This window comes from Prionailurus bengalensis, chromosome A1, assembly GCF_016509475.1.
Source record: "Prionailurus bengalensis isolate Pbe53 chromosome A1, Fcat_Pben_1.1_paternal_pri, whole genome shotgun sequence".
NCBI lineage: Eukaryota > Metazoa > Chordata > Mammalia > Carnivora > Felidae > Prionailurus > Prionailurus bengalensis.
The window spans coordinates 116,139,650-116,165,702 of NC_057343.1; the positions used below are offsets into that span (position 1 = coordinate 116,139,650).

Sequence of the window (26,053 nt, forward strand, 5' to 3'; positions counted from 1 at the left end):
CCCACTCACTGCATGCCAACATTCTTGAAAGACGGGTGTCCGGCACAGGCTCGGCCCAGCTCCAGTCTCCCAGAAAGAATGCGACACGATTTCCCGACTTCCAGTATACCCGTGTGCCAGGTATGCAGAAGAGGTCGTTGCGCATGCACAAGTGTGCAGCCTGGGATATGAAGCGAACGTTGGGGTCGCTCGTTCTCTCGCGCGCTCTCTAGTGGCTTCAGACAGCAGCGTTGACAGAACGAGGGGGCGGAGCCGACGGCGGCGGAAGTGAAGTCACTTCCGGGCTGGGGTGTTTGTTTGGACTGGAGAAGGGAGGCGGCGGGCGAAGCGCGCGTCGAGCGGGGGAGCGGCGCTGCCTGTGGAGATCCGCGGAGGCCGACCGGATTCGTTGGCTGCCGTCCCCGCTGCCGTGCACTGGGTGAGGGGTTCCCTCGGGCGGAGCGGCCGGAAGGGTGCGGCGTCCCCGGCGGTCGAGGGACAGCACCTTGGCGACGGTTGAGGGTCCCCTGGGTTGTTGGCCACCAAGCCTTGTATGGCTTCCTTACTCCTTGCGTCTTTCAGTCGGATCTGAGGGATGAGCTGGGACCGACTTAGACTCTTTCTTCTTTGAGAAATGGCCGTCGCTTTTTTTCTCATTGTCATTATTATTTATGATTTGGATCTCGCAGCACTCTATCCGGGTCCTCGGTAGCGCGCGAGGGTTGCCGGGATAGCACTTTCTCGTGGCCCCCCTTCCTCCCTCCACTTTCTTCACCTCCCCCCGGGTACCCTTTTCCCCTGCCCCCCACTGCCGCTTCGGCAACAAAGCTCATTGTTTCTCCCCAGTTTACGCCTGCGCGTCGCCACGCGCAGCCCATACTTGCTGCGCGTGCGCGCTCCTCCCGTTGCCGGGGTTGGGGAAGAGAGGGGCGGAGGGACTGGCGGGCTGGCGAGCGTCCGAGGGGAGCTTTCTACAACCGTCCACTGGCCAGTACCTTTCGGATCCGCTTTCTCCTGTTTCTTCACCTTTCCTTACTCCTTATTGTTAGTTATATTGTTTCCCATGCTCCTGATAGAAGGGCTGGAATCCGTGCTCCGGGAGTATTGGAAACTAGATGAACTTCAACGGCCCGCCTAATCACATTCTTGGATTCCGGTCCTCCTTTTTAATTTCTCTTCCACTATACGCTTACTCCCCACTGCCACTAAAATTATATGGCTTGCGGTGAAGTTTGTTTTTTCAAAACATTTGTTGAAGCAGCCGGCAGTGGTATTTTCTGGTGACTCAAAAAGAGGCCTTTTCTGCTTCCTTTTGTTGTCTTGCACTCCCTGATTTTGCAGCCCCATCACCTCATGGAAACCACAAACTCTAGAAAGAATTTGGCTTTCAGTTTGCCGTGGGAAAAAGTCTAATAACAGCTGACAGCTTTTGACGTTACAACAGAAGACAAATTCCCATTTTCGTGCGCTGGCTAATCTTGTAGTCTCGTGGCATGGTTTTTCACAAATTGCAGTTGAGCAGGTGTTGGTTTGCATTTTCAAGTTACGTTTATAAATAAGAAAAAGGTTTCTGTAAGGATTTAAATATGATTCCCAGTGTTTGCTGGTTTGTGCTTCTGATTCCAATTTGTGAAAGGATATTTGGGGCAAATTAGCTTGTTTATGCTGCTTGTTAATTGTGAACTCGTACAAAACTTAATTCTTTCTCACAAATAAGTGTCTACGATAAATAAAGATAGGTAACCTTACAAAAATTACTGCCTATTTATCTCTTTCTTTAAAGGATGGTTGTTAAGCAATGGAAGTAATGTTTAAAGTCCTGGGAGCTTAGAGAGTTTTTTTATAATGTATATTACTGCTTAGGGTAGATGATCTCTACCCTCTTTGGAACAGAGTAAGTTTATCGTAGGCTTTTCCTTCAGTAGGCACTGTACACCTTATTCAGGTTTCCCCCTTTCTGACTGTAGAGAGTGATGCTCCACTTTTAATAGAAAATGTAAACATTTATAAAATGCTGTTAGCATAGCAATTTCATTGATAATGTGGGAGGTGAAAGACGGTAGAAAATAAGGCTTCAGCCCCCTTTCTTTTGTGATTTTACATATTTTTGTAATTTACAGACTTTATTATAACCTGTGAAAAAGGCAGAGCAAGTTTTATCTTGCCCATTTTGAAATTGAGGAAATAGAAGTTTGAGAAATTATTTTATTAGGCACATATTTCCACAGCACTTAGTAATGCCAAGCATTGTTCTAAGTGTTTTTACAAGTATTTAATCTTCACCCTCCCTAGGTGGTAAGTACAACTGTAAAATAAAGCTAACAAGTGAGAGATGTGAATTAACTTGTCCAGTGTACACAGCTAGTAAGAGCTGGAATTCAAACCCAAGTAGTCCAGAGATTATGTGCTCTTAACCATTTTACTGTTTAGTGACATACCCAGGATCTGGTAGGTTGTTAGTGGCGTATCTTAGTTTCGGACCCAGTGTAAGATTAAAGTTGCCCAGGCTATACCCCTTGTGATCTGGACCACCCTCTTGCATAGGTACATTAGTAATTTGCATGTGATACAGCCTAAGTTTCAGTTCCAGTAACAGTCTTTTTTTTGTTGTTCTAGGTTTCCTTACTGTTTAGAGCAGTGCTGTCCAATAAGTACTAATAGCACATGTCTGTTGAGCATTTGAAATGTGGCAAGTGCAGCTAAAGAACTAAATTTTTTATTTTATTGAGTTTGAATTAATTTATTTTTATTTAGCCATACATAGCTGTTGGCCCCACCACATTGGATAGTGTGGATATAGAGGTTTGAATTCCTTCTGCTTATTTTTTGTGTCAGTTTTTATAAATAAGGCTGGTGTTTCTGATGTTCTTTGAGCTTTTATCCAGTAGTGATGATAGGCAGTGCTGACCCATCCTTACTCTCACCAGATCACCTTTGTTATACCTTGTTAAGATTACGATTATAGTCCTCCTTCTGTCACATTGTTTCACTCCTACAGGTTTTGGGACATGTGATTTTTTTTACCTTATACCTTGCTCTAACAACCTTTAATTGCTATAAATGTTTAATAAGCCCCAAAATAGATAATACTGTTATGTGCTAGGCTCTATGCATAGATACTATTATTATTACCATTTAATAGATGGGAAATCTGAGACGCAGAAAGGTTAAATAACTTGCCCTTGGGTTCCAGAGCCATTGCTTTTAATCATTATACTGCCAAACATTAAAACAAAAAATTCAAAGCTGCTTACAAACTTGAGTGGAAAACAAGCAGAAGCAGAGGTTTCTTTATCCTCTTTCACTGCTGGAGAGACAACTAATTATAGTAATGTGTGTGTGTGCAAATAAGGTTAAGGAGTCACAATTGTTCAAAATAGAGTCCAATGGAATAAGAAAAGGTGTCTGTGGAGTCAGATTAAGGAAAGAGAGAACTGTATTTAAATTTTAATGTGAATACTTTAGAGATGAAACTAGGGAGAAGTTTCTAAAACTTAAAAGATTTTTATAATTTAAAATTTCATAAAGAATATAAAAGAATGGACATTGCTGGAAACCATATTTATTTGTTTACTTTAATGTTTATTTCTTTAGAGAGAGGGGGTGACAGCAGGGGAGGAGCTGAGAGAGAAAGGGAGAGAATCCCAAGCAGGCTCCACCCTCAGCGCAGAGCTGGATGCAGGGCTTGATCCTACAACCCTGAAATCATGAGCTCAGCTGAAATCAAGAGTCAGATGCTTAACCAACTAAGCCACCACATGCCCCATGAGCAGGATCTTTGCAAAAGAAAAACTGACACAATGAAAGCTGGAATATTTGCAGATAATAGAAAAGACAAGTCTAAGTCTGTCCCATTTAATATTATTTAAATAGAAAAGCAAAAGACATTTTGAGACATGCAACGGCTGAGAAATTAATACTTTTGCATGACCTTTTGAAGAAATATTAAAGATGTCAAGTTAGGGGAAGATTGTGAATAAAAGAAACAATGATAATAATCTAGTAAAAATATAGACAATAATGTTAATTGTGTTTGGTTAAAAAATTCTAAAAGATCTATACCTAAAGCAAAACCAAACAGTATTGAACTAACACTGCTTAAATTATTTCCACAAAACAAAGGAGATGGAGTGGGAGGAAGGAAATGGGATAAGTAAAATCATTCTAAAGGTTCTTTCCTTGTCTGGGAGCAGGGATTGGGTTGGAGACCCTGAACAAGGAAAAGCATTCTAAATGTCTTGAATTGTTTGGAGGTGCATAGAGCATGTTTTTAATGGTAGGAATCTATGTAAATCTATTTTAATTTCACAATAGATGTAAGTCACATTATCATGCTCTACACCTTAAACTTACAGTACTGATCTCAATTATATTTCAGACACGGGAGAGAAAACCAACTGAGATTCCTTAGTAGTTTCTAAGTCACAGAAAATAAATCTAATATTTTTTAAAATATGAGTTTATTACACTCACTGGTATGCAGAGTTCCTAAAAATAGGAAAATAAACACTACAGGAATACAATATGAGAAACTATAAGAAAAATTTAAAAATTATGATGGAAGACATAAAACCAACCATCAGTTATCAAAAATGATAAATCTCTGAGACTGGTTCAAATAGTCTAACTTTTAGAGTATAGGACTTGAATAGACCACTTTCAGAATTTAACAGATCAAGTAAAAAAAAAAGACCATTTATGTATCTATATTTAGATTTAGATATAAACGTAGATATGTAAATACATATTTTTTTGTACCTTAGAAATAGAAGTCAGACATTTCTCTCTTTAGACCCAAGGGGTTTGCAAAAACCATAGTTGTCTGCAAACAAAACAATAATAAGCCCCAAAAGTGAAGGTTTTTCTAGCTGCATTTTAAAATGTTTATTTTTGAGAGAGAACACAAGCAGGGGAGGAGCAGAGAGACAGAGGGAGGCACAGAATCTGAAGCAGGCTCCAGGCTCTGAACTGTCAGCACAGAGCCTGATTTGTGGTTTGAACCCACTAACCATGATCTCATGAGCTAAGTCAGACTTAACTGACTGAACCACCTAGGTGCTTCACTGGCTACATTTTATAACATAATGAAGTCAAACTAGAAATCAGGGCATCAAAGGGTAAACAAAAGAACCATTTGGAAATGTAAAAATATTCTTCGAAATAATCTCTGGCTCATTATAAATTAAATAATTTGTAAATACCTAAACTTGATGAGAACTGAATTCAAAATACATGGAAAATTTATAGATACAAATCATTTATTAAATGGAAGGTTGAAAATAAACACGTTTGTCGACTTAAAAATCAGAGTAACAAATTGGTAGAAATTTAGTGAAGGGAAAATAAAGTGAAAAAACAAATTGATAAAATAAAAATATGTAGAAAAAATGAATTAAAGTAGGGGCTTTGTTTACTAAAATTGAATTTTTAATAGGTATCCATTCAAAATTCAATGGATGAATGTAACAGTGTCTCTCCCCACCCAGTTATCTCTGTAGGCATTGAGTGTTGTTTTTTGACAGTTCTTTTTTTTTCTTCTTTAATGTTTGTTTATTTTTGAGAGACAGAGACAGAGTGCAAGTGGGGGAGGGGCAGAAAGAGGGAGACAGAATCTGAAACAGGCTCCAGGCTCTGAGTTTTCAGTACAGAGCCTGACATGGGGCTGGAACTCATGGACCGTAACATCATGACCTGAGCTGAAGTCGGATGCTTAACCAACTGAGCCACTCAGGCGCCCCTTAACAGTTCTTACTGAGCTATAATTCACTGCCTGTAACTCATTTAAAGTATACAGTAGAGTTGTTTTTAGGATATTCAGAGAGTTGTGCATCCATTACCACAATTTTAGAACATTTTTGTTACCCCAGAAAGAAACCTCATACTCCTTAGGTGTCATACAGTATGTAATGCTTTGTGACTGGCTTCTTTCACTTAGCATAATGTTTTCAGTGTTCATCCATGATACAGCGTGTATCAAGTATTTCATTTCTTTTTATTGTCAAATAATATTCTGTTGTATGGAGATACCACATAGTATTTATCAATTGGTGGACCACTGGGTTTTATTCACTTTTTGGCTATTATGAATAATACTGATACGGAAATTTGTGTACAAGTTTTGTGTAGGGCATATATTTTCATTTCTCTTGGATGTATACTTAGTATAAATATCGGGTTCCATGTTTAATCTTTTGAGGAACTGCTAGACTTTTTCAAATCAGCTGCATCATTTTAACATGCACATCAGCAGTAAATGAAGGTTCCAATTTCTCCACGTTTTCACCAATACTTGTTATCTTTTTTATTACAGCCATTCTAGTGTAAAGTGACATCCCATTGTGATTTTGATTTGCATTTCCCCCATGATTAATGATTTTGAGTATTTTTTCATGTATTTATTGATATTTGTATGTTCTTTGGAAAACTGTTGTTTGCCCATTTTTAAATTGTGTCATTTTTATTGAGTTGTAATAGTTCTTTATATATTCTAAATACAAGTTCCTTATCAGATATGATTTGCTTCTCTGTTTTATATGTTCTCAGAGATTCTGTGCATTTGAAATTCACGGATCTTCCTCTTAATACATATATAGGAAGAGTTTATTAGACTCACAGGTATGCACATTGCAAACCTGGAGTTTTTTTTCTTTTTCTTTTTTTTAATTTTTTTTTCAACGTTTATTTATTTTTGGGACAGAGAGAGACAGAGCATGAACGGGGGAGGGGCAGAGAGAGAGGGAGACACAGAATCGGAAACAGGCTCCAGGCTCTGAGCCATCAGCCCAGAGCCCGACGCGGGGCTCGAACTCACGGACCGCGAGATCCTGACCTGGCTGAAGTCGGACGCTTAACCGACTGCGCCACCCAGGCGCCCTGGAGTTTTTTTTCTAAGATAAATCTCTAAATGAGGAAAAGGAACATATAATCAAATTATATGTAATGAAACAAGTTAGAATAGTTACATTCTTTGCAATTTTATAACAAAATTAAAATTGCGGAGAAAATGAAATTTTAATGAAATGTAAATTACTGTAATTAACCAAAGAGGTAAAAAACCTGAATACACTAATCATAACAAGAAAAACAAAATTAAAGGTTGTTAAAGATATTTTAAGAGCACTGAGCCCATGTAACTTTAGATTCGTATGTCAGGATCCCATCATTCTTATTATTCAAACTATTCCTGAATAATAACAATGGAAATATTCTAGTTCATTTATGTTTGTAAGCTGTTTTCTGCCAGGGTCTGGCATTCTAGCAGTTTTCTTTCAGTTTAGTTTTTTGCTTTTTATTACTGAGAATATGGTTTTTCTTGTCACTTTTTTGAAAATAATGTTTTTTGTCTTTTAAAAATTCCCTTTGATATTCTGCACTTTGACTCTTGTATCTTGGTTTGTAAATATTTATCTTTTTTTTTTTTTTTTTAATTTTATTTTTGAGAGAGAGAATCCCAGGCAGGCTCCTCACTGCCAGTGCGGAGCCTACACAGGCTCAAACTCACGAACCATGAGATCTTGACCGGAGCCAAAATCAAGAGTCAGATGCTTAACCGACTGAGCCACCCAGGCACCCCTGGCCTCTGTGGTTTCTAATGTGAAATCAACTGTTAATCTTGTTTTGAGGATTCCTTGTATAAAGAGACACTTGTATTGCAGATAATCTCTTCTCTTTGTCTTTCAGTAATCTGATTATAATGTGTCTTAATTGTGGATCATTTTGAGTTTATACTGCATGGAATTTGTTGAGCTTTTGGATATGTAGAGTAATACATACAGATGCGTTATCAAGTGTGAGGAGTTTGGGGTCACTATTTTCTTTTTTTAAAGGTTTTATTTTTAGGGGCACCTGGGTGGCTCAGTCAGTCATCTGTCTCATGATTTCAGCTCAGGTTGTGGTCCCAGGGTCATGGGATCAAGCCCCACGTCGGGCTCTGTGCTGAGCATGGAGCCTGCTTGGGATTCTTTCTCTCTCCCTCTGCCCCTCTTCCCCTACCCCTCTTCCCCTGCTTACTTATTCTCTCTTAAAAATATATATATGTATATATTTTTAAGCAATCTCTACACTTAATGCAGGCTCAAACCCACAACCCTGAGACCAAGAGTCCCAGGCTTCACTGACTGAGCCAGACAGCCATCCCAAGAGGCCGTTATTTCTTAAAATATTTTTTCTGGCCCCTTGTCTTCTTCTGAGATTATTTGTATGATAGTTGCCCACTGGTCTCTAAGGTTCTGTTCATTATTCTTCATTGTTTTACTTCCCTCCCAAAGCTCATTAATCTCAATTGATTTATCTTTAAATTTGATTTTTTTTCTCCTTGATCAAATCTGTTGTAATCCTTTGGTAAATTTTTCATTTCAGTTATTGTACTTTTCAACTCCAGAAATTCCGTTTGGTTTCTTTTTAATAATTTTTCTATATTGATATTCTTTATTTTTTTCATGTTTATTTATTTTGAGAGAGAGCACATGAGCAGGGGAGGGGCAGAGAGGGACAGAGAGAGAGACTCCCAAGCAGGCTCTTGCTCAGTGCAGAGCCCAATGCAGGGCTTGATACCACGGCCGCAGGATCACGACTCAAGCTGAAATCAAGAGTCAGACATTTAACCAACTGAGCCACCCAGGTGACCCCCCACCTTTATTTAATGTTTGTTTATTTTGAGAGAGACAGCATTAGCAGTGGACTGGCAGAGAGAGAGGGAGAATCCCAAGCAGATGCTGCACTGTCTTCGCAGAGCCGGATATAGGGCTTGAACCCACAAACTATGAGATCATGACCTGAGCCAAAACCAACAGACACTTAACTGACTGAGCCATCCCATCACTCCTGATACTCTCTATTTGATGAGACCTCATTATTATGGTTTCCTTTCGTTATTTTGTACTTGATGTAAAGTCTTATAAGTCCAATGTCTAGGCTTCCTCAAGGAAGTTTGTTTTTTCCTGTGTATAGGCCATATTTCTTACTTCTTTTCATGACTCCTCATTTTTGTTGAAAACTGGACATTAATATTATAATGTAGTGCCATTAAAAATCAGATTCTCCTTTCCACAGGGTTTTTGTTCTGCTTGTTATTGATCTGTTTAGTGATTTTTCTGAACTAATTTTATAAAAGTTTGAGTTCTTTTTGTATGTGTATGGCCGTTGAAGCCTTTTAGCTTAGTGGTCAGATAGTTATTTAAAAAGAGATTTTCTGAGGTCCCTGGCTGGCTCTGTCTGTACAGCATGCAACTCTTCATCTTGGAGTTGTGAATTCAAGCCCCACGTTGGGTGTAGAGATTGCTTAAAATAGAATAAAATAAAAATCTTTAAAAGATTTTTCTTTGGGTGCCTGGGTGGCACAGTCGGTTAAGTGTCTGACTGTGGCTCAGGTCATGATCTTGTGGTTTGTGAGTTCGAGCCCTGCGTCGGGCTCTTTGCTGACAGCTCGGAGCCTGGAGCCTGCTTTGGATTCTGTGTCTCCCTCTTTCTCTCTGCCCCTCCCCTATTCCCTCCCTCTCTCTCTCTCAAAAATAAATAAACGTTAAAAAAAATTTTTTTAAATACAATGTTTCTTAAATACCTATGAACAAAAAAATTCAGTCTTTGTAGGTAGATTCTTGTTTATGTTGAGCATACCTTCAACACTCAAGCATTTTACAGCTTTCTTAGCCCTCACTTTATGTGCATATACTGAAGGTCACCCAGAGTATAGGGCCTTCACAGGTCTTTTGTTTTTTTTTTTAATGTTTATTTATTTATTTTGAGACAGAGAGTACTTGCGGGAGGGGCAGAGAGAGAGGAGGAGAGAGATAATTCCAAGCAGACTCCATGCTGTCACTACAGAGCCTGACATAGGGCTCTATATCACGAACCATGAGATCATGACCTGAGCTGAAATCAAGAGTCAGACGCTGGGGCGCCTAGGTGGCGCAGTCGGTTAAGCGTCCGACTTCAGCCAGGTCACGATCTCCCGGTCGGGAGTTCGAGCCCCGCGTCAGGCTCTGGGCTGATGGCTCAGAGCCTGGAGCCTGTTTCCAATTCTGTGTCTCCCTCTCTCTCTGCCCCTCCCCCGTTCATGCTCTGTCTCTCTCTGTCCCAAAAATAAATAAAAAACGTTAAAAAAAAAAAAGTCAGACGCTTAACTGACTGAGCCATCCAGGCACCCCTCAGGTCTTTTCTGAGCATGCTCCCAGCACTGGACTTGCCCAGGGCCTTGGTTCCCTAGAATATACAGGAACTTTTCAAAGCCCTTATGCCCAAAGTATTTACTTCACCCATCTTTCCTCCCATGCTTTTTTCTTGGTGTTTTGTTTGCCACATCTCTTCTTCCTTGCCCTAGGTGGCTTTGGCTGCTATATTTGCCTTTAACTGTTTTTAACAAATGCCAATCCGACACTTTAGAATCATAAATTTATATACACAATGGAATACGTGGCAATGAGAAAGAATGAAATATGGCCTTTTGTAGTGGAGAGTGTTATGCTAAGTGAAATAAATCATACAGAGAAAGACAGATACCATTTGTTTTCACTCTTATGTGGATCCTGAGAAACTTAACAGAAGACCATGGGGGAGGGAACGGGAGAAAAAAAAGTTAGGGAGGGAGGCAAACCTTAAGAGACTTAAAGACTGAGAACACACCGAGGGTTGATGACGGGTGGGTGACGGGTATTGAGGAGGGCACCTGTTGGGATGAGCACTGGGTGTTGTATGGAAACCAATTTGACAATAAATTTCATATTAAAAAAATAAAATAATAAATTTTATGGTATTTGAACTATATACCCAATTTTTAAAAAAATATTTATTTTTGAGAGAAAGAGAGAGCATGAGCAGGGGAGGGCCAGAGAGAGAGAGGGAGACACAGAATCAGAAGTAGACTCCAGGCTCTGAGCTATCAGCACGGAGCCCAATGCAGAGCTTGAACTCACAAACTATGGATTATGACCTGAGCCAAAGTCAGACGTATAACTGACTATGCCACCCAGGCGCCCCCCCCCCAATTTTTTTAAATAAGCTCTATACCTAGCATGGGGCTTGAACTCAGGACCCCAAGATTAAGAGTCACATGCTATATGAACTGAGCCAACTAGGTGATCCTATATGCAGTTGTTGGTTTGTTTTTTTTTAATGTTTACTTTTTGAGAGAGAGACAGAGTGTGAGTTGGGGAGGGGCAGAGAGAGAGAGGGAGACACAGAATCTGAAACAGACTCCAGGCTCCAAGTTGTAAGCACAGAGCCCAACATGGGGCTCGAACCCACGAATCATGAGATCATGACCTGAGCTGGAGTTGGACACTCAACCGACTCAGCCACCCAAGCACCCCATCCTATACCCAGTTTTTAAAAGCAGCAGAACATGCAGAGGATCCAGTATAAAGAAGTCCAAGAAGGGTCAAGAACAAGTCATAGAAAAAAAATTTAAAATTTGATACATCACGTTATATTAGAATACCTTATGTTCAATAATTGTAAGTCGTCAACATTCTGAAAGAAAATGATCCTTACTCCTCTGGCTTTCACCTGGCTGGCTGTAGCCAGAAATTTGGTCAGCAGTTGTTCCTTCCCTCAGCTGTCTAAGATACAAGATTAGTGTTTGGGCTCCAGTTTGTTCTTTTTGGTTTCAGTTATGATTTGTTTCCCAAATATTGCTTAATAAAATAATTTTATTTAGTCCTTTATGGACTCTCTCTAGGATTTATGCCAAAGCCACAGCTTGTTTGATGAAGTGATAATGAGCAAAAAAGCTGACCTAGAGCCTTGTCAAATACAGGGATTGGGTCCTTTTTGCTAAGCACTGTTGATATTTTCTTTGTTTACTGGTAGGCATCAAAGAGAGAGGGGAGTCCTTTGGGATTCTCAGACTATAGAATTTCCTGAGGCACATTTTTCATGGTTTACAATAAGCTTGTGCTCATAAATTGAATGGACTTTAAAAAAAAATAGATTGCCTTTACATGTAGATATAATTTGATTACAGAGGCATATTTATTTAAAATTTTTTAAAGAGACATTTTATTTTTTTAATGTTTATTTTTGAGAGAGAGAGAGAGCACAAGCAGGAGAGGAGCAGAAAGAGAGGAAGACCTAGAATCAGAAGCAGGCTTGAGGCTCTGAGCTGTCAGCACAGAGCCCAGTGCGGGGCTTGAACTCACAAGATTGTGAGATCATGACCTGAGCCGAAGTTGGACGCTTAACCGACTGTGCCACCCAGGTGCCCCTGTTTTGCTATTTTTTTGAGAGCACATGCATGCAAGTCGGGGAGAGGTCAATAGAGGGGGTGACAGAGGATCCAAAGCAGGCTCTGCGCTGACAACAGACAGCCCAGTGTGGGGCTCAAACTCACAACCCCGAGATCAAGAGTCACATGCTTTACTGACTAAACTAGCCAGGTGCCCCTTTCTTAGATTCCTTTTATGGATTTAACCTTAAGAGTACGTATGTATAATGAAAACTCATACTATTCATATAATGTGAATTTAGTCTCTTAAGCTGGGGCTGGGGTGTTTATATCCTGAAACACAGGTATTTTCTGAAATACTGAATACTACTGACAGTAGCATCATGGTAGTGACATCTGTATTTGTTAAGAGGTCCTCAAATATAAGTTACTAAGAACTGCTGCCCTAGTTATTTATTATTGTATACATGTGAAAGAGAAGCAGAGACAGACTGAGATTTATGTGCTAAGGTGTGGGTAGAATGAAAATAATAGAAGGCACTATAAAAGACAGGACAGAAAACAGAGAATGAATATCTTTGATAAAAAAGTTTAAAAAAAATAATGAATTAGGACTGGCAATACATATAGAGCAAGTGCTCCCTGAACCTTACCCAAGGAAAAAACTATTTGTGGTAGGATGTTTTAGTTTTTAGTGTTTTTCTTGATTATAACTGGAGTAAGAACACCTGAAGTTTTTTAAACTCTATTCTCATATTAGGTATGCTGATTTCTTCCTTTGGCACACGTCACGCTGCTGTTTGAATTTATGTACAAGTGACTCATGTAAACTCATTTTTAGCAATTTCATACTTAATGAATTGGTAGAATATTGTAGAATCTGACCCTTAAGTTTCACACTTTTAGCCAGCAGTGTATCAACTGGTTTAGATCATGTTATCATTTAATGAATAGTATATAAGAAACCCAGTCTACTATATTAGATATTGTTGTGTTTTTACTCACATAGAAAGAGATTAGATGCTTGAACTAGTTGGAGTCTGGTAGTCCTTTGTGGCTGTGCACCTGCTTGCTGTTGCTTTGAAGGTGGGTGAGTCTATAGCCCCGGGAAGGAAGAAGTCATAAAAGCTGACTTATCCATAACAGGTCTTTAGGTCCATTGGTGCAGCAAATTTCAAGGCTAAGAGAGGAAGACTGCTTCTGATCCCTGTAGGAAGAGGAAGCAGGAAAAGAAATCTCAACATGGAAAAGGTCTCCCAGGAAAGCATAGGAGAAAAGCAGGCTGCAGTGCAGAATGCAGAAGAAGCCCATCCTTTGGGAGGTGGTGAAGGCCAGGAGCCTGGAGTAAATATTAGAACAGGTTGGGCCTCACCTGCCCATGATGTTAGACAGGATATGCCCAATAGGCTTGTCAGTAACCTTGATATGATAGATGGAGTTGATGATGATATGGAACGGTTCATGGAGGAGATGAGAGAGATAAGGAGGAAAATTAGGGAGCTTCATTTGAGGTGCAGTTTGCACATTCTTATAGGACATCCCCCTCATCCTGACCATCGTGATGAGTTTTATCTTATGCCTTGAATGCTGAGGTTAATATTAATAATAAAACCTCCTGCTTCCCAAAGTAACGTTTTCTTGATGTACCCTTTGCTGTGAATCTGGTGTTCTGTCATATTTCTTTCTTTCTTTTTTTTTTTTTATGTTTATTTTTTTTTGAGACAGAGAGAGACAGGGCATGAATGGAGGAGGGTCAGAGAGAGAGAGGGAGACATAGAATCTGAAGCAGGCTCCAGGCTCTGAGCTGTCAGCACAGAGCCCGACGCGGGGCTTGAACTCACGAACCGCAAGATCATGACCTGAGCTGAAGTCGGACACTTAACCGACTGAGCCACCCAGGCGCCCATCTTTTTTTTTTTTAATAAAGTTGTTTGTTTTTGTTTTGTTTTGGAAAGAGAAAACGGGAGGGGCAGAGAGAGGGGGAACAGAGGATCCGAAGTGGGCTGTCGTTTTTCTGTTTGGATATTTCATTTTGAGTTAGTCTGGAAGTTTTTCTGTCAGCAGGGGAGTTTCAGAAACTTGCATGGAAAAGTTTATTACATACTGTGAAGGTAGTAAAGCAGTTTAAAAAGCAGTCTGTAGATAAACTCTCTCATTTAAAAGCATGCATATTGGGGCACCTGGGTGGCTCAGTCACTTAACCATCCAACTGTTGACAGTTGTGAGATTGAGCCCAAAGTTGGGCTCAGCACGGAGTGTGGAACCTGCTTGGGATTCATTCATTCATTCATTCTCTCTCTCTCTCTCTCTCTCTCTCTCTCTCTCTCTCTCTCTCTCTCTAAACACTTTAAAAATAGATGCACCTGGGTGGCTCTGTCAGTTGAGAGTTCATCTCTTGGTTTCAGCTCAGGTCATGGGATTGAGCTCCTTGCTTAAGATTCTCTCTCTTCCTCTCTCTCTGCCCCTCTCCCCAGCTTGTGCTCTCTTTCTAAAAAAAAAAAAGAAGAAGAAGAAGAATAGCACACACACACACACACACACACACACACACACACACACACATGAAATTACTTGGCTTGAAAATCATTGTACAGTGGACAGATCCAGACATGGAGAAATTCGACATGGACCCAGAGATACAAAGCAAATAGAGAGTGTGCTATGAAGTCTAGAGATCCACAGCATTCTTTACCTTGGGACTGAGGAACTAAGAGGTTATTAAAAGTCTGTTTTCATTTGCAATCTCTGAGCTTTTTATTTTATTTATTTATTTATTTATTTATTTTTAATGTTTATTTATTTTTGAGACAGAGAGAGACAGAGCATGGATGGGGGAGGGGCAGAGAGGGAGACACAGAATCGGAAGCAGGCTCCAGGCTCTGAGCCATCAGCCCAGAGCCTGACCCGGGGCTCGAACTCACGAGCTGCGAGATCGTGACCTGAGCCAAAGTCGGACGCTCAACCGACTGAGCCACCCAGGCGCCCCTCTCTGAGCTTTTTAATATCACCTGTTAAAAGTAGAATTTGCTTTTCATAAAGTCACTTGATTTAGATCTTCCAGACCATGCTTGTTTTATAAAGCAAGAGATATCCAGTATTTAAAAAATTGGTTGATTTGGGAATTACGTTCAAGCTGTTGATTACCGTCATTTGCTGTTACCAGAAAGCACTAGATGAATCTAGGCTATTCTCAGCAATTTCTTAAATATTGGGATCATTTGAGAAAAAAAAAAATGAAACTTTCCACTTGCTTGGTTTATCATGTGCCTTAATACATCATGTGCATGTAATACCTAACCACGATTCCTGGGGATAATAGCTGCTCACTAAGAACCAAAAGAATGACTAACACAATTAACTATTGTTTTTCTTTTAAGGTTAAAAACGACAACTAACGCCAACCATGAAAGATCCAAGTCGCAGCAGTACTAGCCCAAGCATCATCAATGAAGATGTGATTATTAATGGTCATTCTCATGAAGATGACAATCCATTTGCAGAGTACATGTGGATGGAAAATGAAGAGGAATTCAACAGACAAGTTAGTTTTATGTACAAACATACTCTCTCTTTTGTAGCCCATAACAGCCCTCAGTACTTGACCCTGAAGCGTGTTTTATTTCGTCCCTTATATATGAAATATATGGATTAATGTGCCACTACTACTCTTTTATTTGGATGCTGATTACTACCAGGTTTATCTGCTCACTGAAATAATTTAGGGAGGTTTTTTCAGCATTCCACCCCAGATATTCTTATTCAGGAGGACTAGGGTAGAGCCTAGGAAACTTGTTTTTTAAAAGCTCCAAGATGGGGTGCAACTAGATGGTTTATTTGGTGGATCATGCAACTCTTGATCTCAGGGTTGTGAGTTCGAGCCCCATATTGGGTGTAGAGATTACTTGAAAATAAAACTTAAAAAAATAAAGTTGGTTCCAGTGTACAGTTAGGTTTGGAATCCATTGCCATGCACCAATCAGATTGCTGTTAAAAGAGTAGAAAGCAGGAGGAGATAGTCCTAGCTACTAGGGTACAGAATTGTGTTTCACCTGAGGTTCTCAATCTGATGAGCCTGAAAATCTGCCACCACTGTTCTCTTTAGAGAATGCTCAGATATTGATGAATGTTGTCTTTTATTTCCATATTTCTGGCATCTGTTCCCATCTTTTGTCTAGTTCCTCCCTGATCATGGCTTTGGTAATCAGTAGTCAGCTGGATTTTACCATATCCAGTAATGGATATTCTAGAGTAAAACAGTGTAGTCTTAATTCAGTGAGAATCATTTGGGCTGTTTTTGTTAGTTTGGATTTGTTTTTAATTACCCATGCCTTGACCCTACCCTGTACAGAATTTTAGTCATTTTTGGTTGGGTTTAGGGTTTTCGCAGTTGTAAAGTATCACAGGTAATTCCAATAGGCATTCCTCAATGAAAGCACTCCTTTATTTAATACTTCCCCACTTTCTGCTAGGACACATAAAGACAGCAAAACCTTAAACAGATCCTCCCTAGTCTTAGAGTAAACGTTTTTTTTTTTCTTGGCACAGGAGCAGAGAAGAAGGTTAAAATAGTGTGTTTTTAAATGCTTTAAATTGCTTTTTTTTTGTTTCTGTTTTTTTGTTTTGTTTTTTTTTGTTTGTTTGTTTTGTTTTTTGAGAGAGGGAGCATGCACATGAGCTGGTGAGGGGCAGAGGAAGAGAGAGAATCCTAACCTAAGCAGGCTCCACGTCCAGCACGGAGCCCAGTGCAGAGAGCTCAATCCTACAACCCTGGGATCATGACCTGAGCCAAAATCAAGAGTTGGATGCTCAGCCAACTGAGCCACCCAGGCACACCTTAAATGCCTTAATTCAGGATATTTTAAATCATTCCTAGTGACACATTCCTAGTGACACATTACCAATTGTGCTATCAGTGATGCTTTATTTATTATAAATCCAGATAGAAGAGGAGTTATGGGAAGAAGAATTTATTGAACGCTGTTTCCAAGAAATGCTGGAAGAAGAAGAGGAACATGAGTGGTTTATTCCAGCTCGAGATCTCCCACAAACTATGGACCAAATCCAAGACCAATTTAATGACCTTGTTATCAGTGATGGCTCTTCTCTGGAAGATCTTGTGGTAAAAAGTTATTTTTCATCTTTTTAAAAAACTAGCTCATCTTTCCCTTAAGTGGAAAAGCCAGCAGTATCTGTTTAACAAGAGTTCTACATTTCTTCCCCTTCAGAAATTGTACTGCTTCTTTCTATGGAAGCAGGGGCCTCTCAGTCTCACTTATGACTTAGAGTGACTTCTGGCAACACTCTGGAGCTAGTCTGAGACTGCTAACAGACTTCTTGCCACTACTTTTAGTTTTGATAACTATATTACTCTAGGATATTGGTATGTCCATGTGACTTGCCTATACAAAAGTAGCTTGATGAGGAAGTTTTGCTCATTAATTTTTTTCTTAAACATTTGGCGAAATTTGCACATTTTTATCTGAAAGGTGAAAATTTGGAGATTTTTTTTTTTCCTGCCCCAAGATTTTCATTGAGTTACCCTAACTCCATTTGGAACTGGGATTTCATATGGACTTTTACAAGCTCTTGGCAGAAAAGGAACAAAAACCTATTTACATTTTTACCTACTCTCTATGTCTCATTGCTGGGGACGGTAGGTACATTTGCAGTAAGTTTTTTCAGGAATTAAGATAAATAGGCATCAGTGCTAGAATAGAACGTGATGAATCGTTTGCTAAAAGTAAGATAAAATGATCTAAAGTCATAATGGTGACCTTTCTGTCCATATTGACAGTCTCTACTTGCTTTTACAATATAGTTCTCTGGGATTTACTCCTAGACTCACAAATATTTTTTGCAGTTATTTTTTGTTCACTGTGCATTGATTTCCTAACCTGGCGATATATCATAATTACCTGTGAAGGATTAAAACCAAAAATAAGTCCCTTAGCTAGATCCCAGACTTGCAAACCAGTTGTCTAGGCATAAAAAGCACTCCTAGGGCATACTGCCAGCCTGCCCCATCAGGCATTTGGGAACCATTCTTCTAAAGGGCTGTATGGAGAACAGTGAAATTTACATTGTAGTACAGATTTGTTGTAGTAAATGACAACCCAGTTGAGCAGATGTGTGATCTCAATAGTTTGTTGTGATATGCTTGCTTATGACTACATTAGTCATTCCACAAATAATCCTGGTTGCTCTGATGAGTGAAGTCCTTTGCTGGTCATAATGTATAACTTTAATCTGGACCCAATACAATTTCATTGTCTAGAAACTGGCTTGTTCTTCTTGGTCTATTTGAGATTATGTTAATTCCTTATCATTCTTTTGTAGCTGCCAAAAGATTGCACATTCAAGAACAATGCTTTTTTTAATTTAAACTTTACACTTTTAAAGTTTAGATAGATTTCCTTTGAGAGAAGTGAGAGTATGTCCTGTCCAAGGAAATGGCTGTATATAAATTATAAAATTAATATTAAATTGTTGCTTCAAGATGTTATTTAATATACTTTGGTCATGAAGTAAGTGGCATAGAGGGATCATATTCAATCTAAAAGCCTACCAGTATTCTGACATTTCAGGCCCTGTAATACATCTTGATTTCTTTTCATCTTTATCAACTATGGTGGAGGCAGATTTCCACCTATTGTGGAATGTCTGACATGTCTGCTTAGGAAAGTCAAGATTTAGAGATCTAGAATACTGGCTCTTAAAGACTTTGGCCAATTCTTCCTCTAACTGATGCAGAAATAGGGTTCCAAAGAGAGTGACTTATCCAGGCTTTCATAGGAAGTTAGTTTAGAGCAGAGCTGGAATTCCATCTTAGGGTCTTCTCATTCCCCATGTAGTTTTCTTTTCCTTTTACAAACCTTGCTTCCTGTAGTAATTAGAATACAGCAGTTTTAGAAAGACAACTCTATATTTTCAATGAGGATCATAAGCAAAATTAATCCATAAACAATTCCCCAATCCACTTTAATCATCATTTCAATACTTGTTTAATATTTTTGCATAGTATGAAACTGTTAAAATCAAATATTATAGTTAAATGAACAGAATTCCTTATTCAGTGACACCTTTTTAGTTTGTGTGTAGATAGTGGGTTTCTGATTACACTTAAGCAAATTTAATTTCAATTTTTACTTTCTCTTTAGAAGGCTATAAGTTTTCATATATTATGTATGCGTGTATATATATATATATATATATACACGCATACATAATATATATAGTTTACTTCTGGTTCCTTCTTTCCCTTCTATAGATAAGATTTTTGGGGTTAAGTTTAACCGTACAATTGGAGTTCTTTTGTCTTACGTTTTTTGGAAGATATTTTTTGCATGTGGATCTGGGTTGAATGCTTTTGAGTATCTGAAGCCATCTGTTAATGAACTTGATTTTTTATGTACTTATTTTCCAGGTCAAGAGCAATCTGAATCCAAATGCAAAGGAGTTTGTTCCTGGGGTGAAGTACTAAAATATTTGAGTAGACGGGGCCCTCTTTTGGTGGATGTAGCACAATTTCCACACTGTGAAGGCAGTATTAGAAGACTTAATTGTAAAAGCTCTCTCTTGTCACTGTGTTACACTTATGCATTGCCAAAGTTTTGTTAGTCTTGCATGCTTAATAAAAGTGCTGAGACTGTTATTAAGTAATAAGCTGTCAAACATTTACTGAAAATAGAATTGGCCCCATGGCTTGATGTGAAGACAGCGAGGAAAGAAGCACCAGTCAAGATGTAACAAAGCGCCAAATTAAAATGACCTCTAAATCTTCGTGAATTGCCTTTTTTGAGGCTAAACTGGTCCCTGAGCGTTAGCTAACCGTTGTTAATGTCCAAACTTTTTTTTTTTTAACGAGTAAATTTAAGTTCAAGTTGTTAGGCAAATTTCTCAGTTCAGACTTACTAAATTTGCATTTGTCACTATCAAGAAGAATTTCCTTTTTCTGAAGAAGGCCTTGTTAATTAATTGGAAACAATTCATTATAGACAAGTAAGTCTTTGGTTACTGAGGTTATAAGGTAATGCTCATGATGAGAACTAACCCTGGCTTTTATGGTATGTTATCACGTAAGAAATGTGAATCCTCCTAGTGTTAGATCTGAGGAAGTATTGCATCTTCTCAGGTGTCACTGCATCATAGCCATGCCTATGTGAAGTGCAACATTTGACCCACCATAATCCAATTGAACAAAGAAATTGTAACATGATTTGAGTGGTGCTTTTCCTTGCTTTGTTAACCATCACTACAATGGTCTGCAGCACAACTTTTCTTTTAACAAAGCTAGAACAGTTTTGGCTTCTTAAACTTCATACTTGGGTAGGTTAAGCTGCCATACGTGTTCAGTGTGAATAGTGTTTAAGTTGAAAATATTGTAAAAAAATTATATTTTTTCAAAAATATTTAAAAAAATAAATAATAGTAGAACTGAGCTGATGGTTGTGTTTATTGGTGCTTGAGTGCAGACTCTCCTGTGGTGATTGATACTCACTGTATTGTGGGTTCAGTACTTCAGGACAACCCTACTGGCAAGAATTGCTAAGAGAGCAGGCTTTATTAAATTCCATAGTGTCAAGTGTGTCATTACGCATGTATCTGTCCAAAATGTAGCAGTAAAACAAACCTGATCTCCCCTTCTGTAAGCCACTGTGATTACCTCAGGCTGCAGTCAGTGTCAGGGCAGTTATGGATGTCCACCTTAAGAAGGTTTTTGGCTAACCAGTGTAATGGTAACCTTAGTCTAGTATAATCTCCATTGGCTTCTGCCCTTCACAAGCCGTTGCTGGTCTGATTGGACTCGTTTGCTATTTTGGTTCACCTGGGCCATCCCTGTTTTCCCCTCACAAACTTATTTATATGTTTGTTCCTGAGGTGAAGTATTAAAGGAGTTTGTTCCTGGGGTGAAGTACTTTATTTTGGGATAATCGTTATCTTGGGACAGGCTGTCAACCAACTAGCAATTCCCTGGTTCTACATACAATTCTACCTTATGGCCCTACTCAGTTATGCTTTTCTTGAGTTTGTTGGGCTCAGAATTGAGAAGGCCATATAGTCTGGTTCACATTCTTTGTGGGGGATCCTTTGGTGTGCCCAAATGCCCCAGTGTTTTTTATTTATTTTTTTTTTTTAATTTTTTTTTTTCAGCGTTTATTTATTTTTGGGACAGAAAGAGACAGAGCATGAACGGGGGAGGGGCAGAGAGAGAGGGAGACACAGAATCGGAAACAGGCTCCAGGCTCTGAGCCATCAGCCCAGAGCCTGACGCGGGGCTCGAACTCAAGGACCGCGAGATCGTGACCTGGCTGAAGTCGGACGCTTAACTGACTGCGCCACCCAGGCGCCCCTCCAGTGTTTTTTAATAGCTACCTTAAAAGACAATAAACAAGTAGGTTGTTGTTTTTTTGTGGTTTGTGGTTTTTTTGTAATCTCAAGCACCTGCCTGGCTCAGTTGGTAGAGCATACAACTCTTGATCTCAGGGTTATGAGTTCAGGCTCCACACTGGGTGCAGAACTTACTTTAAAAACAAAAAATAATCTCTACACCCAACATGGGGCTTGAATTCATGACCCCCAAGAGTCAGATGCTCTACTGACTGAGCCAGCAAGGCACCCCAAAACAAGTGGATTTTTAAGAAACTCTGAAGCAGAAATGATTCTACTTGGCTCTCTTTCTTTTTGGAGCTTTGATACAGCCAGTCCCCTATGTCTCTTAATAGCTAAGTACCACAGGTGGCACAGCTGGCTGCCAAATGTATGAAGCTTACAGATCCTTTTTTCTCTAAGCTTAGACAGGGGCAGATGAGTTCATTTCTACATAATGCCAAATTATCATAGTGCAGTATAACTGGAGATTATAAACTCCAGTAATGATGTAAGCTAATGATTAAGAGCAAAGACTATGGGGCACCCTTCTTCCCCTGCTCACGCTCTTCTCTTTCTCTCTCTTTCTCAAAAATAAATAAACATTAAAAAAAATAGAAGTTCAGTTATTCAAATTTAAAAAAAAATTTTTTTTTAATCTTTATTTTTGAGAGAGAAAGCATGAGCAGGGGAGAAACAGAGAGAGAAGGAGACAACAGAATCTGAAGCAGGCTCCAGGCTCTGAGCTGTCAGTACACAGAGCCCAACGTGGGGCTCGAACCCATGAACTGTGAGATCATGACCTGAGCCGAAGTCGGATGCTTAACTGACTGAGCCACCCAGGCGCCCCACAGTTACTAAAATTACTAAAAAAAAAAAAAGCAAAGACTAGCTAGACTTCCTAGATGTGAATCTATTGATCATGGACAAGTCACTTTTCTATGCCTTAGTTTCCACCTCTTTAAAATGGTAGAAATAATGGGGCATATGGCTGGCTCAGTCAGAAAAGCATGTGACTCTTGATCTCAGGGTTGTGAGTTTGAGCCCCACAATGGGTGTAAAGGAGTACAAAAAAAATTTCTTAAATAAAACAGTAGTAATAACAGTATCTATCTTAGGATTGTGTGATTGGTTAATACACATCAAGCACTTAAGATAGTCCTCAGCACATAGAAAGTTCTGTTTAAGTGATTGTTATTATTACTATTAAAAGAGTATTCTAATTTTTTTAAATGTTTATTTTTGAGAGAGAGACAGAGAGAGAGGGAGACGCGGAATCCAAAGCAGGCTCCAGGCTCTGAGCTATCAGCACAGAGCCTGAGGTGGGGCTCGACCCCACCAGCCTCGAGATCATGACCTGAGCCAAAGTCAGATATTTAACCAAATAGCCACCCAGGCATCCCTAGAGTATTCTAATTTTGTTGGAACTTTTTTTTTTCAAATTTTAGTTAAATGCTAGTTAACATACAGTGCAATATTGGTTTCAGGAGTAGAATTCAGTGATTCATCACTAATATACAACACCCAGTGCCCATCCTAATAAGTACCCTCCTTAACACACATCACCCACCTCCCTCTATCAACCCTCAGTTTATTCTCTATTGTTAAGAGTCTCTTATGGTTTGTTTCCCTCTGTCTTTCTCTCCTCCTCCCATATGTTCATGTTTTGTTTCTCCCACATATAAGTGAAATCGTATGGTATTTGTCTTTCTCTGACTTACTTAGCATAATACACTCTAGCTCCTTTTGGAACTTTTCTTGTCAGGGAAACTATACATTAAAACTCCTTAGCTGTTTAACTGGAATCAGACATCTGCATTACAGGTAGAGATGGAAAGTTTCAGAGCATCAGCTATTCCATTTTGAAGCCCTTTGGACAGATCACCCCATTAGGGCCTGTGTGTCATAGTTTTAAGGTAATTGAAGTCATCCTGTTTTGATTTGGGGGTTCTTATTTTATGATCATTATTGAAACAAGGCAGCATATATGAGAGGAGCCCAACGGAGGGCTTGAACTTGCAACCCTGAGATCATGACCTGAGCTGAGATCAAGAGTCAGACGCTTAACCACTGAACCATCCAGGTGCCCCTGAGAGGATTTTTCGTGTTCTTGTGCATTGTCAGTATTTCTCAACCTATTCCATGTCATAAAGTATTATTTTTTTTTAGCATACTGGAGTGCAAGGATGGGGCTATCTGTGGCTAGAGTTTATGGTTCATGGGCTGCAGTTGACCCATTTCCTGCCTAGATACTCAGACTGCTGAAGGGGTCAGTGTGTCAGCATACTTGTAACTTCTTAGTGACCCACATCAGTTGAGAAGTTCTACTCTCATTATGAAATAACTAAGGAATTCCATTCAGAATCCATATTTTCACTTTGTACCCATCTACTTTCCCCTTAAAGACTGTGAAATAGGTCACAAAAGTGGAAATTGAGTAGTTTTGTTTTTCTTTGGTTAAAGCATAAGAATATGACTTTTCAACCCTCCCACAAAAGACCATCTAACACATCCTACCTTTCCTAGAAGTAATTTTTCAGACTTTGGTGCACGCAGACCCAGTACGTATGTTATCTGGAGTGTCTTCTGGAACTGGATGCTGGGCTTTTGACCTTGAAAATCCTCTGAAGACTGGGCAGATAGGAATGTATTTCAGAAAGGCAATCCTCTTTACCATGCTCATCCCAATGGGGAAGTCATAGCTCTTGAGGCTGGTAGACATCTCACTGTTGGCATGGGCCCCAGCTTTCCACTGTATTAGACCTCGTTCCTCTGGGCTCCCTGGAAGAGGACAGAGAAATTACCAGGGCCAGCAACCCTCCACTACCTCCCCTTCCCATAACCTAGTCCTAAGGCAGACTTCTGGAATCCATGGTCTTCATTCTCAATTATTTTCTGGGACTGAAAAGTTACTGAATCCACAATTCTCAGCTCCTAAGTTGGCAAGAGCTCGAGGAAACCCTAAAAGGTACTGGTTATATTTAGTATTTATTGTGTATCTATAGTGTACCAGGCTCTGTGCTAAGTGCTTTCATTTCTTTATCTCATTTCTCCAAAACATTCCTGTGGGAAGTATACAGGTACTATTATACAAATTTATATGATGAAGAAACAGGCAGAAAGGTTAAGTAATGGTCAGTTTACATCTCTAGTGTGGAGCTAGTGTGTGCTAAGCTGATGGGGACCAGATAGTGCCCAGACCCGCTTTGGGGCCAAGCAGGGATATTCACAAACACTATAATCATTATTAATATTCAATATTATGATTCCATATTTAGAAAATACACTTGTTTTTATAATACAAACCTCAGAAAGTCAAGCTACTAAGTAAAATCTTTGTTGGTAGTATGGATACATAAAAGATTATTTACATCTAGGGGAGTATTTCTTCAAGAGGCAGGAAAGCAGTGCGTGAGATCTCTGAGGTTTTTACAAGAGGGCTGAGGTTAGAGATGACTGATACAGTGTGAGTAGAAAGAGACTTCCACTAGCCCCACTAGCATTTCTTGAACTAAATTACCCCTCTTAGTTTCTGCTGTGGATGGGGAAAGAAAGAAAATGCAAGGCGGCCCATCAGTAAAATGTACATCACACAGAAGAAAGTTGTATACAGGTAATTCCATGATTAAGGACTGGCTTCTCATTTAACCAGACCTGGGTTTGAATTCAGGTTGGCAATTAGGCAACTTGAATTAGGCAAGTGATTTGATCACTCAGCTTCAGATTTCTCAACAATGCACACTGAAGGACTATTGACGATTATGGAGCTCCTGGGTGGCTCAGTCGGTTGTGTCTAACTCTTTGATTTTGACTCAAGTCACAATCTCACAGTTGGTTGTGCAGCTGAGCCCCTTGTCGGGCTCTGTGCTGACAGCGCAGAGCCTGCTTGGGATTCTCTCTCCTTCTCTGCCCCTCTCCTGCTTGTGTGCTCGCATTCTCTCTCTCAAAACAAATATTAAAACAAAAAAGGATTATGGGGCATAACATGTAAAATGATCCCTGGTAGTGATGGTTGCTGATAGGGAGTTGGGTTGAAGGATGGGAATGTGAGAATCTCAGCAAGGCAGTCTGAGGCTATTAAAATCTGAGGTAGCTTAATCCAGCTACCCAAATCACAAAGTCCGTCAGTATACAGTCCAGCTGATGCCCTCTACCTCCTCAGATTCCATGAGCATAGAGGCTGCCACTTCTCTTTCTCATGTCCACAGCCAGCCTTATAAATGGGGAGGAGCGGGTACCACCTGTTAGTCCATGGGGTAACTGCTACCAAGAGTTCTCTCATCATCTGATGCTGTCTGGAATTCCTAAAAGTGCCATGGCACTTAGGCCTTGCCTGCCCTCCAACCCTGCAGCTGTGTTCAGGCTGGGAAGTGGTGGGTGATGGAGGGCCATCATCCTTCTACTTCCATCCCTCATCTTCCTGGAATGATGCAGTCTTTAACCTCTGCCTCCATGGGGCTTTCCCTGATCCACCAGATCCCCCAAAACCCTCTACAGAGGCAGTATGGTGCAATTGTTGGGACACAAGTCCTAGACTGCATCAAATGG

At 39.7% G+C, this 26,053-nt stretch overlaps 3 protein-coding genes across 5 annotated transcripts in view; 2 read left to right on the top strand and 1 right to left on the bottom strand.

Moving 5' to 3' along the window:
- PAIP2 (poly(A) binding protein interacting protein 2) lies at positions 1 to 20,576 on the top strand. 2 transcript variants are annotated; one of them, XM_043572802.1, is made up of 4 exons: positions 1 to 120; positions 15,517 to 15,680; positions 17,079 to 17,258; positions 19,563 to 20,576. In XM_043572802.1, exons 2-4 carry the CDS (start codon positions 15,543 to 15,545, stop codon positions 19,617 to 19,619), a joined length of 375 nt encoding a protein of 124 aa, XP_043428737.1. In that variant the 5' UTR covers positions 1 to 120; positions 15,517 to 15,542; the 3' UTR covers positions 19,620 to 20,576. The 2 variants fall into 2 exon arrangements, with proteins under 2 accessions (XP_043428737.1, XP_043428658.1); XM_043572723.1 differs by lacking the exon at positions 1 to 120 and adding an exon at positions 272 to 418.
- LOC122479001 (protein BEX5-like) lies at positions 12,113 to 13,851 on the top strand. Its single transcript, XM_043572917.1, has one exon. The coding sequence runs from the start codon at positions 13,382 to 13,384 to the stop codon at positions 13,721 to 13,723; it is 342 nt and encodes a 113-aa protein (XP_043428852.1). The 5' UTR covers positions 12,113 to 13,381; the 3' UTR covers positions 13,724 to 13,851.
- Positions 18,623 to 26,053, bottom strand: part of SLC23A1 (solute carrier family 23 member 1) — a 15,412-nt gene continuing 7,981 nt past the window's right edge. For both annotated transcript variants that reach the window (XM_043572600.1, XM_043572515.1), the window contains 2 exons: positions 24,023 to 24,286; positions 18,623 to 19,019 (listed from right to left, as the gene is read on the bottom strand). In XM_043572600.1, coding sequence (XP_043428535.1) covers positions 24,042 to 24,286 — 245 coding nt within the window. In that variant the 3' untranslated portion in view covers positions 18,623 to 19,019; positions 24,023 to 24,041. The remainder of the gene's footprint in view (positions 19,020 to 24,022; positions 24,287 to 26,053) is intronic.